We start from the raw sequence: 17,836 nt of genomic DNA on the forward strand, positions 1-17,836 counted from the left end.
CCGACTTGGAAATATATCGCTGTTCCTTCATCATCGCTGAGTCAAAATCCTGGAACTCCCTTCCTAACAGCACTGTGGGACAAGGTTCCCTCTCATTTTTTTTCGGCCATGTACGGAATGAATTTGGGTTTGTGCACCGATATAAAGGCTGTGTACACCACCGTTAAAAAAAAATCACAACTTTAAATAGAACATCTTTTTAGAAAACATTATTCAGGGTAAATAACAAACAGAACATACAAAATAATGGGTAATTGTAACAATTTAATGTTATATTGGCAGATAAATTTATATAATTTATGAAATTGGTTTCTTAAGTTGCACTAGAATTGAGCAGACCGGTCTTGTTATATTTTATTAAAAATTATCTGATGGGAACGATTTCAATCAGCTTAATGACTCCGATTCAAACAGAAGTAGATCGTGTGCTATCAGAATATTTAAATTGAGTCAGAAATACAAAACAGCAGTCAAGTCAGTCAGTGTGAATTTGGGGTCAGGGAACAGTTTAATTAAAGCTCTCCCCTCCATTGAATCCTCGGCAGGGTTAAAAAAATTATTCCATCTTGCAGGTCTCATTAGTTTTGGCTGCTTCTATGTATGGGCCCCTCATCTCCGACTGGCTGGGCGGAGATGCCTGGTCTCCGACTGGCCGGGCGGAGATGCCTGGTCTCCGACTGGCCACTGATAAATGCTTCGGTTTCAATTTTACTTCCTGGTCTGGTTTCCACGCAGCCAATCAGCTGCTCGCTGACTGCATTTCCTAGCAACGCGGTAAACAATGCGGCGGCTGGGGTTGGAGCCGCGGGATCGGACCCTGGGACCTCCAGACACTCCCCAACACCAGAGGCAGAGCAGCCCACGTAGGGATGGGGCACTGGGGACCGGGGAGGCAGAGCTGGAGAAGGGCTTGGTGTCTGGGCACTGGTCAGTATGGGAGAGCGGCCGAGAGCACTGGTTTGGTGCGCGGACGGAACGTTTAAGCGAGCGGCCCGCAACAAACTGCTGCGTGGCCGCACACGCGCACAGCTTAGAGGGAACAGTGTTGTGGGAGTATCTTCACCACACGGACTGCAGCGGTTCAAGAAGGTGACACACCACCACCTTCTCAAGGGCAATTAGGGAAGGGCAATAAATGCTGGCCCTGCCAACGGCGCCCACATCCCATGAATGAATGAATATTTTTTTTAAAAGTCAATGTTTGCAAGCAGTTCCCCACACAGTAAAATTTCAAAACCTTTACTGCGATTGCATCCCTACTAGAAACTCACTCAAGGCTGACCAAACACATTTAACTGAGAAACATTGGAGCCAGCAGAGGAAATAGTTTTCATCCTATCAGTTTGGACTGGATTCAAATCCAAATCCCAGAATCTGAAATACGGGTCTCTAAAACTGCATCACCTGAATTCCTCACCTTTTTCTTTAGTTTTAAAGCACAATAAGGAAAGCCTTAAAGGAGAAATTAAATACTTGAATGTTCTAAGTCTAAGAGTAGGGATAAAGTGCTGCTTTTAACTTTTGAAGCATAGGTAACGCACGTACTTATTTTGTTCGGTTTTCTAACTATAATTACTTATGTTAACATTAATGATTTTTAACATCTTCAAATTCTATTGCATTCTGAGTCCCATTTATTGTTAATAAGCTTTTTAATATCCTGGTTTCTGCTTTTAAGACCATTTTTCAATAATCCACCACCAGAATTCTGTACTTTAAATGAAAAAAATGCAAAAAGAATTTTCAAACTAGACCTCAATAATTGTAGATTCATAACCCTTAAAATTGGTAGGATTATTTCCATGCCTTTTTTTATGAAGATTCTTTATTTCATTGCTCTTGAATGATGTTTGGTTCCAGCACTTTATTTTTCTTGAATGAACATTATAGAATTTAGATTTAAAATATACTCTGTATACAAATTCTCTATTCTAATTTGAATATAATTTTGCTTTCACAAAGGAGTGTACCTTTCTCCCGTGAGTTACTGGAACATCCTCAAAAGTATCAATTTTAATTGTAAAAACTACATAAACTTTTATCGAAAATAGATATCAGAGTAATAAAAGTATCAATGCTGAGCAGCCTAACCTTGGCATTTATATAGTACTGATGAACCTTTTGGGCTCAGTGCTTTTGGTTTATGAATAGATGAAAATATTGTTACAACTTTGTATATTACTCTCAGGTATCTATTATGATGTATGTATTTAAGGACCAAATTTGTTCACACGATATGGTAAATCTTATAACAAACCAAAGGGCAATATTTGGCAATACTGAATGTGTGATTCACAATCAATAGTCTTGAGAAACAGATACATAGTTGGCTGGAAAAATGCCAACATTTCCTTGGAGTTTTCCTTCCCACCAGTCAAACTGAGATTTTGTTCGGGATGTCACGGTGATTTTATCACCTGCACTGAAGCTCAGATCACCTGGTGCTTGTCCCTCAAATGAGTGTATTGCTGTCACGATTGAAGGGTTTTCCCATGGATTTTCTGTAAGGCAGAAAACAAATGCAATTATACTTACAAGAGCAGAACAGGCTTGCAAAATCCACAATCCCACTCCGCTGCCATAGCAACGGTGGAGCGTACCTACAGATGCACAGTAATATGTGCCTGACCCCGTCAGAATTCCTGGGATCAGGATCTTGACATGTCAGTACTGCCACAGCTTGGGTGCCTGCTGGGTGAGGGATTGTGGTTGGGGGGGGGGGGGGGGGGGGAGGGGAGTGAAGCGTGGTGTAGGAAGATGCAGCATTGGCCAGTCACTTGGCTGAAGATTGAAGTGATAAAGTTGGCCCTTTTCTAGAAAGGCTGCTTTTATCTTGGCAAAATCAACTTTTCTTCAATGTCTAAATGTCTAAATGTCTTGGACTCTAGGGGAATCAAGGGATATGGGGATCTGTTAGGAAAGTGGAGTTGAGGTCGAAGATCAGCCGTGATCTTATTGAATGGCGGAGCAGGCTCGAGGGGCCTACTCCTGCTCATATTTCTTCTGTTCTTATGTTCGAAGACCATTAAACCAGGGTGATACTAGCATACAAATGCATCTGTATGAAATTCTTTTTTTTTTAAATGGAAATTAATGAATGTTTTAATGAATTCCTCTTTTAATGCCCCGCTCCAGCAAATCCTAGGCCAATTATTATTGCTTTTCAAAACGAATATATTATTAGACTTCTGCCAAGTAGACTGTAATAGAATTTAAATGGGAGACAGATGTAGGTCACCCAATTTAAACAATTCAAATATTTCAAGGAAAGGGTGGAATGGAAATGTTGGAATGGAAAGGTTGAGATAAAACAAATTTTAAATGATTACCTTGTTTGTAGAGGTGATGCATCTCAATAATGAAGGCATCAACTCGTTTAAAATAAAAAGATTGACACTTTCACTAATAAGATGGACAGGGAGATTTCATATGGAACTGTTTGTACACTAATATCAAAGCCTGATTTCACCCCAAGCGAAGATTTTCTTGACCTTGAAGGTAAATGAAAGTTCCAGGAAACCAACACTGTAGTATAATGTAGACCAGTTGTAATACACAGATGTCACTTCCATGGTCAACTACTCTATGGAAAACAGTGTTCCATACAGTAATTGAAACATGTAAGAGAAAGAGATCAAAGTAAAAATTTCTTGAGTCTCTGGCTTGCAATTTACCAATTTTGTACTCCCCTCTAGCTTTCATATGTTAGGTGAAATGAACAGTCTACATCATCATTATTCATATCTTTCATTATTTTAAAGAACCAAAAGACATCTCTGTCTCAATCATCTTTTCACCAACTAAAACAAGTCAAAGCCTGTGAGCCTTTTATTGAAACACACATTTAGAAGTTCTGAATTTCTCAGTATTGTGTGAAATGCCAGCAAGAAAGATCCTAATTGGAAATGTTCTACCCTGAATCTCAAAACATACTTCAAAGAACTATTACTTATACAGCAAGAAAGAAAGATTCATCAAACTGGAGCTGGGAGCTGCATGCAGTTTTCAACTAATAATACTACTGATAAAGTTTTTTCCCCAAAGGTGTTGTCTGTTCTGGTGTCTAAACTTTTATCAATTATTCTGATCAGCATTCTGAACTTCAAAAAAAATTATTTTTAAGTGCAAGAATGTTCTTCTTTTAAACTTGATCAAATATGTAATTACTGTTTATACAATGGTCACAAAGGCAGGAGTTTTCTTTAAGAATAGGGAAGAATCACAAACCACTCATTAGCAGTAATTGGGAAGCAATAAAAGAAAACAGAGAGCTAAACTTGAAGCATGGATAAAATTTCAGACAATAATGGCCCAGATTTTGCTACCAAAATAATGGCGAGTTTAATGGCGTTATTAATGTGTAAATCATCCAGCAACTTGTGGTACGCAAGAGATACCCCGTGAATTGCGAATTGCCACAAGTTGCTGGACGATTTGCGCTTCTTCGCCGTTAGTCTCGCGAAAATGGCAACTTGCCCTTAACCTCCCTGTGAGTTTCATGAAGTTGCTGCACTTGCACATTAACTGCCAGTTAAACTCGCCGTAGAAAGTTAGGGCTAGTACTTAGCAGCGTAAGTACCTTTTAATTACAAGATTTATGTTCCTACAATGCCACTCAACCTCACCGGCCCAGAAAGGGAACAATTTAAACTGTAGAGTCTCATTCTTACAGGTAGCAAATTGTTGTTAGAGATTTTTAAAATTTAAATGTTAAAATTTTTTTCTTCCATTCCTTTGTGTCTCGTTTTTCTACCTCTCTTCATCTGATCTTTCTTTCCCTCTCTTTATTTCTCCTTCTGTACCTGATTTGACTCTAATTCACCCTTCTCCCCCGTCATTCCTCTGTTTCTTTCTCAATCCTTAAATCTCATTGGTTAAGGAGACAGACTATTGGTCCCGTTGTTCACCAAGATCTCAGATGTCCCATTGCCCTCATTGCACAATTATCAGCTCACACTTCCAGCACTTACAGGGCTACAGATTTTCGAACTGAAGGGTGAGGGAAAAATTCTAACTAATGGGGCACACCGCATGATGCCCCACTCCAGCAAATCCTAGGCCAATTATTATTGCTTTTCAAAACTAATATATTATTAGACCTCTGCCAAGTAGACTATAATAGAAATTATATGGGAGACAGATGTAGGTCACCCAATTTAAACAATTCAAATATTTCAAGAAAATGTTGGAATGAAAAGGTTGAGATAAAACCAAGTTTAAATGAATACCACGTTTGTTGAGGTTATGCATCTCAGTTCCTATTTTAAGGGGAAAATACTACCACAGTACTGTGGTGGAAATTAATCCAATGTTCCAGATTGCTTAATACATAAAAAACAATCTGTTTTAGTGAAATAGTGACAGATAAAGTAAATTAATGAGTACTAATCTTAAATTTGTTAGCCATGTTTCAGAGATGAAAAAAACACTAGCTATCATACTTCGGCACATTGCATTTGATCATTTATCTTAATGTTCAGTATTGTTAAGTAGCTTATTGCAATTATGCCGATTTATACTGGTATGAACTGGTTTTATTTTTAAAGACGACCACGTTTTGTACTCACTGACTTTCGCATCAAATTAATTGACAGCAGAATTTCACCCTCAAGAGTTTCATCGTGCAGCTTAGTTGTGCCATTGCTGGCAAAAATGAGATGGCGTTTCTCCCACCTTAAGCAAAAAAAAGTCTGCCACTTTCTCTATGAAGATGATGCCCTCTGTCGGGATACATTATGTTGGGAAATAAATTATGCTGAGTAATAAAATGTTAGGAAATAACATAAAATAAAAATATTGATGACTACGAGATGGGTTCACCATGGCAATAGCAGCAGAGATTCCGTAGGCCTGGGAAAGTTCAGTAGCAATTAAGTGCGATAGTGTAGTAATACGAATTATCAGCTCTTGTATGATAACATGACAGTATAACATCTAAATCAAAGTACATTAGAATAATGTAAATAATACAACAACACTGGCATCTACCCGACAATGTGGAAAATTGCCCAGGTATGTCCTGTCCACGAAAAGCAGAACAAATCCAATCCGGGCCATTACCACCCCATCAGTCTACTCTCAATCATCAGCAAAGTGATGGAAGGTGTCATCGACAGTGCTATCAAGCGGCACTTACTCACCAATAACCTGCTCACCGATGCTCAGTTTGGGTTCCGCCAGGACCACTCGGCTCCAGACCTCATTACAGCCTTGGTCCAAACATGGACAAAAGAGCTGAATTCCAGAGGTGAGGTGAGAGTGACTGCATTTGACCGAGTGTGGCACCAAGGAGCCCTAGTAAAATTGAAGTCAATGGGAATCAGGGGGAAAACTCTCCAGTGGCTGGAATCATACCGAGCACAAAGGAAGATGGTAGTGGTTGTTGGAGGCCAATCATCTAAGCCCCAGGACATTGCTGCAGGAGTTTCTCAGGGCAGTGTCCAACTATCTTCAACTGCTTCATCAATGACTTTCCCTCCATCATAAGGTCAGAAATGGGGATGTTCGCTGATGGGTGTACAATGTTCAGTTTCATTCGCAACCCCTCAGATAATGAAGCAGTCCATGCCAGCATGCAGCAAGACCTGGACAACATCCACGCTTGGGCTGATAAGTGGCAAGTAACAGTCGCCCCAGACAAGTGCCAGGCAATGACCATCTCCAACAAGAGAGAGTCTACCACCTCTCCTCTTGACATTCAACGGCATTACCATCGCCGAATCCCCCACGATCAACATCCTGGGGGTCACCATTTACCAGAAACTTAACTGGACCAGCCACACAAATACTGTGGCTACAAGAGCTGGTCAGAGGCTGGGTATTCTGTGACTCACCTCCTGACTCCCCAAAGCCTTTCCACCATCTACAAGGCACAAGTCAGGAGTCTGATGGAATACTCTCCACTTGCCTGGATGAGTGCAGCTCCAACACTCAAGAAGCTCGACACCATCCAGGACAAAGCAGCCCGCTTGATTGGCACCCCATCCAACACCCTAAACATGCACTCCCTTCACCACTGGCGCACCGTGGCTGCAGTGTGTACCGTCTACAGGATGCATCGCAGCAACTCATGAAGGCTTCTTCGACAGCACCTCCCAAACCCGCGACCTCTACCACCTAGAAGGATAAGGGCAGCAGGCACATGGGAACAATACCACTTGCATGTTCCCCTCCAAGTCACACACCATCCCGACTTGGAAATATATCGCCGTTCCTTCATCGTCGCTGGGTCAAAATCCTGGAACTCCCCACCTAACAGCACTGTGAGAGAACCTTCACCACACGGACTGCAGCAGTTCAAGAAGGCGGCTCACCACCACCTTCTCAAGGGCAATTAGGGATGGGCAATAAATGCTGGCCTTGCCAGCGATGCCCACATCCCGTGAACGAATAAAAAAGAACACTATTAAAAGAAAGCTAGAAACAGATGCACTGGTGCCACAATTGAAAGATAATTAAGGAAGGCACTTCAGAGCTGCCGGGTTCCCAGAGATAGAGGGTTGACCAGCTACATAAAAGTATGTGCTGGATGATAAGGTGTTAGGACAATGCCTGAAGTGTTAGGTTGCAGGAAGAGAAACATCTGCCTTGACATCTTTTGTGAATCAAAGAATATGGATAAAAGCTGGTGTGAGAAGGTGGAAAGCAGGAACAGATGTTTCATTCCATGATCGAGCACCTCGTCAAATGAACCTAAAATAAATGAAGAAAAGTACCTAATTAAGCCAACAAAGCATGTGTAACAAAACTAACATGATTAAAATTTCAGTGAAATGAACAGTATTGAGAGTGGAGATGAACTTGAAGAGACGCTGAGAAATACAGATAAGAATTGGGACCCTTAGTTCCCAATCTTAGTTTTAAACCAATCATGTGACATCTGCTGAGTTGGTATGAGTGACTGTTGCAGACTAAGAAACTGTACATGTGTTTCAAGACAGGTGAACTCAGTGTTAGGAACTACCTCAACTGGCAAGCTCATAGTCCCTGATTAGTTTCTTGCAGGATAAGGGGATAGACCATAGAATCATAGAAAAGATACAGCACAGAAGGGGGCCATTCAGCCCATCGTGTCCACGCTGGCTCGAAGAACAACCAGGTGCCAATTCTAATCCCACCTTTCCTCATGTCCCCTCTAATCCTTCCTAGACAGATCACCTGCTTGTATTAATCATGTGTGCTGTTCAATAAAATCTATGACAAGTTGATCTGACTTCAGGGTTTTGAGCCTTTGTTCACAGGGTGTGGATCACTCCAGATATGATACTAAGAGAGTTAAATTATGAGGACAGGTTGCATAGACTTGGCTTGTATTCCCTTGAGTATAGAAGATTAAGGGGTGATCTAATTGAGGTGTTTAAGATTAATAAAGGATTTGATGGGGTAGATAGAGAGAAACTATTTCCTCTAGTGGGGGAGTCCAGAACAAGGGGGATTAACCTTAAAATTAGAGCATGGTCATTCAGGGGTGATGTCAGAAAGCACTTCACATAAAGGGTAGTGGAAATCTGGAACTCTCTCCTCCAAAAAGCTGTTGAGGCTGGGGGTCAATTGAAAATTTCAAAACTGAGATTGATAGATTTTTGTTAGACAAGGATATTAAGCAACATGGAACCAAGGAAAATAAATTGATAAATTCAGCCATGATCTAATTGCATAGCGGAACAGGCTCGACGGGCTAAATGGCCTACTCCCAAATTCCTATATTCCTAGATAACACATGAAATCAGGGATCTATCGTGCAGTATTTCCCAGTTGTGAACAGTTTTCCTAACACAAAGTCAATTGGAACTTGCTGAGCTATTGCACTCCACGTAAAAACAGTGTACTATATCAACTTAGTTTTATGCCAGCTCTTATTAAACACTGCATTCATGCCTAACATTCTAGTATAAATGGAGAGCACATTGATTATGAATTGCATTTTCAGAGTTGAACATTATTGGATTGCTGTAGTAGTGAATCATACTTCTATTCCATACACTTAATCTGAATTTCAGCTAGGGAGCCACGACGAAGAGAAAGGAAGCCAAATGCTAAATGGGTCCACACACACACACAAAGTGAGAAGTAACTGTTTTAGACAAAACGATCAAGCAAAATGGGTTATGAATTGACATTTCTCACTGTTTTCATGGATGCATTTGCTCAAGTTTTCTTGTTAACTAATTTTTCTGCCTGTAGATTCAATAGCATTTGGTTTGAGACTGGAAGGGCAAGTGTGAGTGGAGATATTCATCTGCAGGTTGGAGGCTGAATGTATTCACTTGCTAGCTGAAAGTGGAGAATACCTTTGGGAGTAACAATATTCAACATAATAAGAGAACTCTATGGACATGGTACAACTTAAGGCAAACAAATGTTATTTTCCTAAACTATAACTGTGTGCATTACTATCATTTAGCACCCTGGCATTTCCCCTTAGTAATGGTATAAGATCGTGGGAAATAAGAACAGGAGTAGGCCATACGGCCCCTTGAGCCTGCTCTGCCATTCAATAAGATCATGGCTGATCTTCAACCTCAACTCCACTTTCCTGCCCTATCCCCATATCCTTTGATTCCCTTAGTGCACAAAAAATCTATCAATCTCAATCTTGAATATACTCAATGACTGAGCATCCAAAGCCCCCTGGGGTAGAGAATTCCAAAGATTCACAACCCTCTGCGTAAAGAAATTTTTCCTCCTCTCAGTCATAAATGGCCGACCCCTTATCTTGAGACTATGCCCCCTAGTTCTAGACTCTCCAGCCAGGGTTCACTATCTCTCAGCATCTACCCTGTTAGGCCTTCTTAGAATGAGAGGTGATCTCATTGAAACATTCTTCTAAACTCCAGAGAGTATAAGCTCATTCTACTCAATCTCTCCTCATAAGACAACTCTCTCATCCCAGGAATCAATCTAGTGAACATTCGTTGCACCGCTTCTAAGAAAAGTATATCCTTCCTAGGTACGGAGACCAAAACTGTACACAGTACTCTAAATGTGGTCTCCTGTACAATTGCAGCAAGACTTCCTTACTCTTGTACTCCAACCCCTTGCAATAAAGGCCAACATACCATTTGCCTTCCTAATTGCTTGCTGCACCTGCATGTTAACTTTCTGTGCTTAGTGTACAAGGACACCCTAGTCCCTCTGAACACCAACAGTTAATAGTTTTTCACCATTTAAAAAATATTCTATTTTTCTATTCTTCCTACCAAAGTGAATAACCTCACATTTCCCCACATTATACTTTATCTGCCACTTCTCACCCACTCACTTAATCTGTCTATATCCCTTTTCAGCCTCTTTGTGTCCTCCTCACAGCTTACTTTCCCACCAAGCTTTGTATAGTCAACAAGCTTGGATACATTACACTGAGTCCCTTCATCTCAGTTATTAATATAGATTGTAAATAGCTGAGGCCCAAGCACTGATCCTTACTAGTGGGGTGCTGCAACAGCCTACCAACCTGAAAATGACCTGTTTATTCCTATTCTCTGTTTTCTGTCCGTTAACCAATCCTCTATCCATGCTAATATATTATCCCCAACCCCATGATCCCTTATCTTCTGTAACAACCTTTTATGTGGCACCTTATCGAATGTCTTTTGAAAATCTAAATATACTACATCCATTGGTTCTCCTTTATCTACCCTGCTAGTTACATCCTTAAAAACTCTAATAAATTTGTCAAACACGATTTTCCCTTCATAAAACCATGTTGACTCTGCCTAATTATATTATGCTTTTCTAAGTGCCCTGTTACCACGTCCTTGATAATGGATTCCAGCATTTTCCCCAGCTGATGTCAGGGTAACTGACCTGTAGTTCCCTGTTTTCTCTCTCCCTCCTTTCTTGAATAGCGGGGTTACATTTGCTACCTTCCAATCCACTGGGACCGTTCTAGAATCTAGGGAATTTTGGAAGATCACAATCAATGCATCCAATATCTCTGCAGCCACCTCTTTTAGAACCCTAGGATGTAGGACATCAGGTCAAGGCGATTGTCTGCTTTTAGTCCCATTAATTTCTCCAGTACTTTTTCTTTACTAACATCAATTACTTTAAGTTCCTCACTCTCATTAGACCCTTGGTTCCCCACTAGTTCTAGTATGTTTTTGTGTCTTCTACTGTGAAGACAGATACAAAATATTTGTTTTACATCGCTGTCATTTCCTTGTTCCCCTTTATAATTTCTCCTGTCTCAGCCTCTAAGTTACCCATGTTTACTTTCACTCTTCCTTTTTATATACTTGTAGAAGCTCGTACAATCTGTTTTTATATTTCTTGCTAGTTTATTCTCATATTCTATTTTCTCCCTCTTTATCAATTTTTTGGTCATCCTTTGCTGGTTTCTAAAACTCCCAATCCTTAGGCTTACTACTCTTCTTGGCAACATTATAAGCCTCTTTTTAATCTAATACTAACCTTAACTTCTTTAGTTAGCCACCGGTGGATCACTTTTCTAGTGGAGTTTTCATTTCTTAATTCTCAACGAATATACATTCCATTATGAAATATTTCTTTAAATGTTTGCCATTGCTTATCTACCGTCATACCTTTTAATCTAATTTCCCAATTTACTTTAGCGAACTCGCCCCTCATACCTATGTAATTGGCTTTATTTAAGTTTAAGACTCTAGTTTCGGACTTAAGTATGTCACTCTCGAACACAATATGAAATTCTATCATATTATGATCGCTCTTCCCCAGACTATCCCTTACTATGGAATTAATAATTAATCATGTCTCATTACACAAGGCAAGATCTAAAATAGCCTGTTCCCTGGTTGGTCCCATGACATATTGTTCTAGGAAACTGTCTTGAATGCATTCCATGAACTCGTCCTTCAAACTACTTGTGCTAATTTGATTTGTCCAATCTATATGAAGATTAACGTCCCACACGATTATTGTACTACCTTTGTTACAAGCTCCTTGATTAATACTCTGTCCAACAGTATAACTACCGCTATGGAGCCTATAAACTACTCCCAACAGTGTTTTCTGCCCCTTGTTATTTCTTATCTCCACCCATACTGATTTTGCTTCCTGATCTTCTGAGCCAAAATCCTCTCTCACTACTGTCCTTATGTCATCCTTTACTGTCAGGGCTACACCCCCTCCTTTTCCATTTTGTCTGTCTTTTCAAAACATTAAGTATAAAATATTTAGTTCCCAACCTTGGTTATCTTGCAACCAGGTCTCTGTAATGGCTAATAGATCATACCCATTTATCTCTATTAGTGCCATTAATTCGTCTAACTTGTTACGAATGCTTCATGCATTCAGATAAAGCACCTTTAATATTAACTTTTTACCCTGATTTGACCTTATTCACTGATGCACTATCACCGTTAAACTTTGTTCCTTTCTGTCACACTCTGCTTATCTTTACCCAAATCGCTAAACTGCTCTATGGCCTTGATTTCTCTCTTCAGATTTATAAATTTCCCCTCACCTAAACCCGCCCCTCCGCCCCTTTACAGTTTAAAGCAGTGACTAATCGACACACTCTCCATTAATTGCAGCAATCTTTGATGCTCAGAAAGCACCTTAAAAAAAAAAGCAGCTTCGCTGGAGGTCTGGATCCCTGCTCTCATCAGCTGAGGTAAAATATGAGTTGACCCTCCAGACAGCTGGTTCCTGTTCCTCCTCTGCCACTGTCACCTGCTGCAGCTCCATGCTCCATGCTCCATGTATTATATACTATATGCTCCGTATAGTTCACCCTATTGTTTATGTCCATGTTGAAGATTTACGTAGACCACTTTCATCCACTCCTCATCTTGGTACCAAGCTTTATCCCTTTGTTCCTCACTGAAGCTATGATATGCCCATTCAGTTTTTGACTCCTTCAACTGAGTTGCATTCACAGTCTATTCAAAAATTAACAGCCCCCATCTTTAGCTGGCGCCTCCGTTGGCAGAAGTCGTGAGGTGCGGGATTTGCACACCCCCACCATTAGTGTGCTGGCCCACTTCTGTTGCCAGAGTCTGTGGATGAGCTCCCGGCATCAATAACCTGTGCTCTTCCGTTAGTGGGTGAGAAATTGCATGCTGTTGTAGGCCTTAAGGGCTGCAGCAATTTAAAGGGATGCATTTTTTTTCCAATAGCAAAGCAGAATCTTCTAAGTATAAGAAATTATAGGAACAAAAACAGGAAATGTGGGGAACACTCAGGTCAGTTAGCATCTGTGGAGTGAGCAGAAAAGATATTTTTGCATAACATCCTTTCATCAGAACTGGAGGGTATTACGGACGAACAGCATTTAAAAAGGAACACAACTGGGGGAAAGGAAAAACGAACAACACAACCACACACACAGGTAAATAAATAGAATAACCTTTCAAATGCTTAAGTGGAGAATGGGAGATGGTTAAATGTCAGGAGCATGAGACAATAGGAGGCATAATGAGAGAAATCAAAGAAATAAAAGACACATTCAAGGTAGAGCGAATGTGTTAAGCACACATGGCACCCAGAGTTATCGCCTCCCTCACAGTCTTCCTATACTTCGAATGCTTCTCACTATGCAGCAGGGCACATTCATGGCAGCAACGTTCCTCCTCTAAGTTTCTTCCCTCACATCCTTAAATGCTTTTCCCTCTGACAAATACATCTGTTGTACTTGCATGATTTATGCACATGTAATCACACTTTCTATAACTGCATGTTGACACGCCGTTAACCCTCTACGTCCTCCTGGCAAATGTCAATTGCTCCCAAATCTTTCCAGAAGACAATGCTTAACAGGAGAGAGAACTCCCATGAGATGAGGCCCTCCAATCTCTGTTTCCGTACTCCTTCAGAGGAGTCAGCCCAGACGATCCTTGGCAGGTAGGCCATTGAGGAGAGAAGGGATAGAAAAATAGGAAGAATGTTCCCAACTCAGGGTTCGTAGTAAACTTTTCCTGCTCCTTTTCCCCATCTTAATTGGTTACTCAATCACTGGCATCAGAACATAAACTGAAGCACAATTACCTATCAATCTTTCTTCTGAAAACTATGTCTGAAAAGCTCTACTAAATACGCAACTGTAACATCTTCTTCTCCGGGTATACCACATGAAGCTGAATCTAATTCTGGGACTACTCATACATACTGAACAAGACAAAAAACTCACAATATGCATCAGCACTCCCTCTAACTATTCCGAGCACCAAGTTGTGTACATTTGTTCTGGGAATTTTGACAGTGAGATTAGGTTCATAGCTCCTTGAAAGTGGAGTCACAGGTGGATAGGGTGGTGAAGAAGGCATTCAAGCATGCTTGGTTTCATTGGTCAGAACATTGAATACAGGAGTTGGGATGTCTTGTTGAAGTTGTGCAAGACATTAGTAAGGCCACACTTGGAATACTGTGTACAGTTCTGATCACCCTATTATAGAAAGGATATTATTAAACTAGAAAGAGTGCAGAGAAAATTTACTAGGATGCTACCGGGGCTTGATGGTTTGACTTATAGGGAGAGGTTGGATAGATTGAGACTCTTTTCCCCTGGAGAGTAGGAGGTTTAGGGGTGATCTTATAGAAGTCTATAAAATAATGAGGGGCATAGATAAGGTAGATAGTCAAAATCTTTTCCCAAAGGTAGGGGAGTCTATAACGAGGGGGCATAGATTTAAGGTGAGAGGGGAGAGATACAAAAGGGTCCAGAGGGGCAATTTTTTCACTCAAAGGGTGGTGAGTGTCTGGAACGAACTGCCAGAGGCAGTAGTAGAGGCGGGTACAATTTTGTCTTTTAAAAAGCATTTGGACAGTTACATGGGTAAGATGGGTATAGAGGGATATGGGCCAAGTGCAGGCAATTGGGACTAGCTTAGTGGTATAAACTGGGCGACATGGACATGTTGGGCCGAAGGGCCTGTTTCCATGTTGTAAACTTCTATGATTCTATGATTCTAGGGGAGTGTACTGGTGCTACATGGAGCATGAGTGAGCTGGAGCAGGTGGTGGTGCAGAGGAATAGGAACCAGCTATCTGGAGTTTCAACTCATAATTTACCTCACCTGATGAGAGCAGGGATCCAGACCTCGGTGAAGCTGTTTTTTTTAAAAAATGCTTTCCGAGCTCAAACACTGCTACAGTCATTGCAGAGTGTGCAGATCAGTCATGTACGTCACCAAAGGGGAAATACCAGGGTATTAAATGATAGTAATGCACACAGTTGAAATTTAGGAAACTAACATTTGTTTGCCTTAAATTGTACCATGTCTATAGTGTTTTCTTATTATAATGTTCTTTTAGCAGGTGGCAGGAATGGTGTCTTTGGTAGTTTAGTAGGGAGTAAATGCAATATAGGTGAAGGCATGCCTGATGAGGGCATATTGAAGATATAGAGAGGACTGTTCATACAATATGGCGAAGGAAATAATGGTGGAAATTGAAGAGGTGCTAACCATAATCTTTCAATCCTCCTTAGATATGGGGGTGGTGCCAGAAGACTGGAGAATTGTAAATGTTACACCCTTGTTCAAAAAAAGGTGCAAGGATAAACCCAGCAACAACAGGCCAGTCAGTTTAACCTCGGTGGTGGGGAAGCTTTTAGAATCGATAATCCGGGACAAAATCAATAGTCACTTGGACAAGTGTGGATTAATAAACAAAAGCCAGCACAGATTTGTTAAAGGCAAATCGTGTTTAACTAACTTGATTGAGTTTTTTGATGAGGTAACAGAGAGGGTTGATGGGGGCAATGTGGTTGATGTGTATACGGACTTTCAAAAGGCGTTTGATGAAGTGCCACATAATAGGCTTTAGAGCAAAATTGAAGTCCATTGAATAAAAAGGGCAGTAGCAGCATGTATATGAAATTGTCTAAGTGACAGAAAACAGAGAGCAGTGAACAGTTGTTTTTTGGATTGGAGGAAGGTATACAGTGGTGTTCCCCAGGGGTCGGCACTAGGACCATTGCTTTTCTTTGATGTATATTAATGACTTGGACTTGGGTGTACAGGGCACAATTTCAAAATTTGCAGATGACACAAAACTTGGAAGTGTAGTGAACAGTGAGGAGGATAGTGATAGATTTCAAGAGGACATAGACAGGCTGGTGGAATGGGTGGATACATGGCAGATGAAATTAAACACAGGGAAGTGTGAAGTGATTCATTTTGGCAGGAAGAACGAGGAGAGGCAATATGAATTAAATGGTACAATTCTAAAGGGGATGCAGGAACAGAGAGACTGGGGGATATGTGTGCACAAATCTTTGAAGGTGGCAGGACAGGTTGAGAAAGCGGTTAAAAAAGCATTCAGGATCCTGGGCTTTATAAATAGAGGCATAGAGTACAAAAGCAAGGAAGTTATGTTGATCCTTTATAAAACACTGGTTTGGCCACAACTGGAGTATTGTGTTGTTAAAGTAAAATTTAAGCTGTTGGGTTAAAGGCAAAGATGAAGTGACTATTGTGTGCATGGCTGCGGTCAATGCCCCAAGACCACACTGAAATGCGCTTTGCGCAGACCAGACTAACCATAATTAAAAGCTTAAACATAACATATTACTAAACAAAATGGACTCTACTAAACAAAATGGATTCTGCGACTGTGGGAAAAGACATTTAAAAATGCTGAGTTTGTGTATTCAGAAAACTGACTTACAGTCTGAAATTACAAAAGACATTTCACAACGAGCTGATAAAAACTACAGAACCAGACTGAATAGGCAAAGACCATACTGTCTTAAGTTGACAACAGTTGTTTTAATGTGATTGGAGGTCAATTGTTGCTTTGGGGGCCTAATTGGCTAATGTGTAAACTAATCAAGACTAATAATGTAATAGCTGCTGAAAGTCTGTATTTGAAAGGTATAAAAAAGCATGACAACCATTTTGAAGTTGAGAAGGTGGCTGCGTACACTGTGGAGTGTCCAGTTCATGTCCCAAAGTACTTTGTCCAATAAACTGCATGTTGAATCTTTAAGTCTGACTCCGAGTGGTGATTTTCCCACAACAGTGTCCAATCCTGGACACTGCACTTTAGGAAGGATGTGAAAGCCTCAGAGAGGGTGCAGAAAAGATTTACTAGAATGGTTCCAGGGATGAGGGACGTCAGTTACATGTATAGACTGGAGAAGCTGGGGTTGTTCTCCTTAGAGCAGAGAAGGTTGAGAGGAGATTTGATAGAAGTGTTCAAAATCATGAAGGGTTTAGATACAGTAAACAAAAAGAAACTGCTCCCACTGGAAGAAGGGTCGAGAACCAGAGGACACAGATTTAAGGTGATTGGCAAAAGAACCAAAGGTGACAGGAGGAAAATCTTTTTTACACAGCGAGTAGTTATGATTTGGAATGCGTTGCCTGAAAGGGTGGCGGAAGCAGATTCAATCGTGGCTTTCAAAAAGGAATTGCACAATTACTTGAAGGGAAAAAATTTGCAGGGCTACAGGGTAAGAGCGGTGGAATGGGACTAACTGGACTGCTCTTACAAAGGCACAGATTTGATAGGTCAAATGGTCTCCTTCTGTGCTGTAACCATTCTATGATTCCAGATGCAGATGGGATAATTAGGGAAAAGTATCCTTAGTGAGATCCTGGCAAATGGCTGTTGCAGCTGGCAAGGTTGCTTCCATAGCTGCATCTTCATCTTCCTCTAGTTCATCTCCTTGTTGCTGTTCATTGCCTTCCTGCCTTCCTTTTGTGGGTACTCTATAATGACACCTTTTTGGATGGTAAAAGTGTGAAGCATGGAGCAGGCTATGATGATGTGCAGACTTCAGTTGGCTGTATTGTCAGACTGCCTGGTGTGTCTGCTTTAACATAACCATAGTGTGTTTGATAATGATGGGTCACCTTGGTCTTGTAGGGGCCAACCTTTCACTTTTGGTTTTTGGGTGAAGTAATGGGGG

The 17,836-nt window shown here is 40.8% G+C and overlaps 1 protein-coding gene across 2 annotated transcripts in view; it reads right to left on the reverse strand.

The window, feature by feature from the left end:
* Nucleotides 1–251: 251 nt before the first annotated feature.
* Nucleotides 252–17,836, reverse strand: part of sh3yl1 (SH3 and SYLF domain containing 1) — a 197,930-nt gene continuing 180,345 nt past the window's right edge. For both annotated transcript variants that reach the window (XM_067984193.1, XM_067984195.1), the window contains exon 10: nt 252–2,501. In XM_067984193.1, coding sequence (XP_067840294.1) covers nt 2,299–2,501 — 203 coding nt within the window. In that variant the 3' untranslated portion in view covers nt 252–2,298. The remainder of the gene's footprint in view (nt 2,502–17,836) is intronic.

The sequence above is a fragment of the Heptranchias perlo genome, chromosome 5 (genome assembly GCF_035084215.1).
Source record: "Heptranchias perlo isolate sHepPer1 chromosome 5, sHepPer1.hap1, whole genome shotgun sequence".
Classification (NCBI taxonomy): Eukaryota; Metazoa; Chordata; class Chondrichthyes; order Hexanchiformes; family Hexanchidae; genus Heptranchias; species Heptranchias perlo.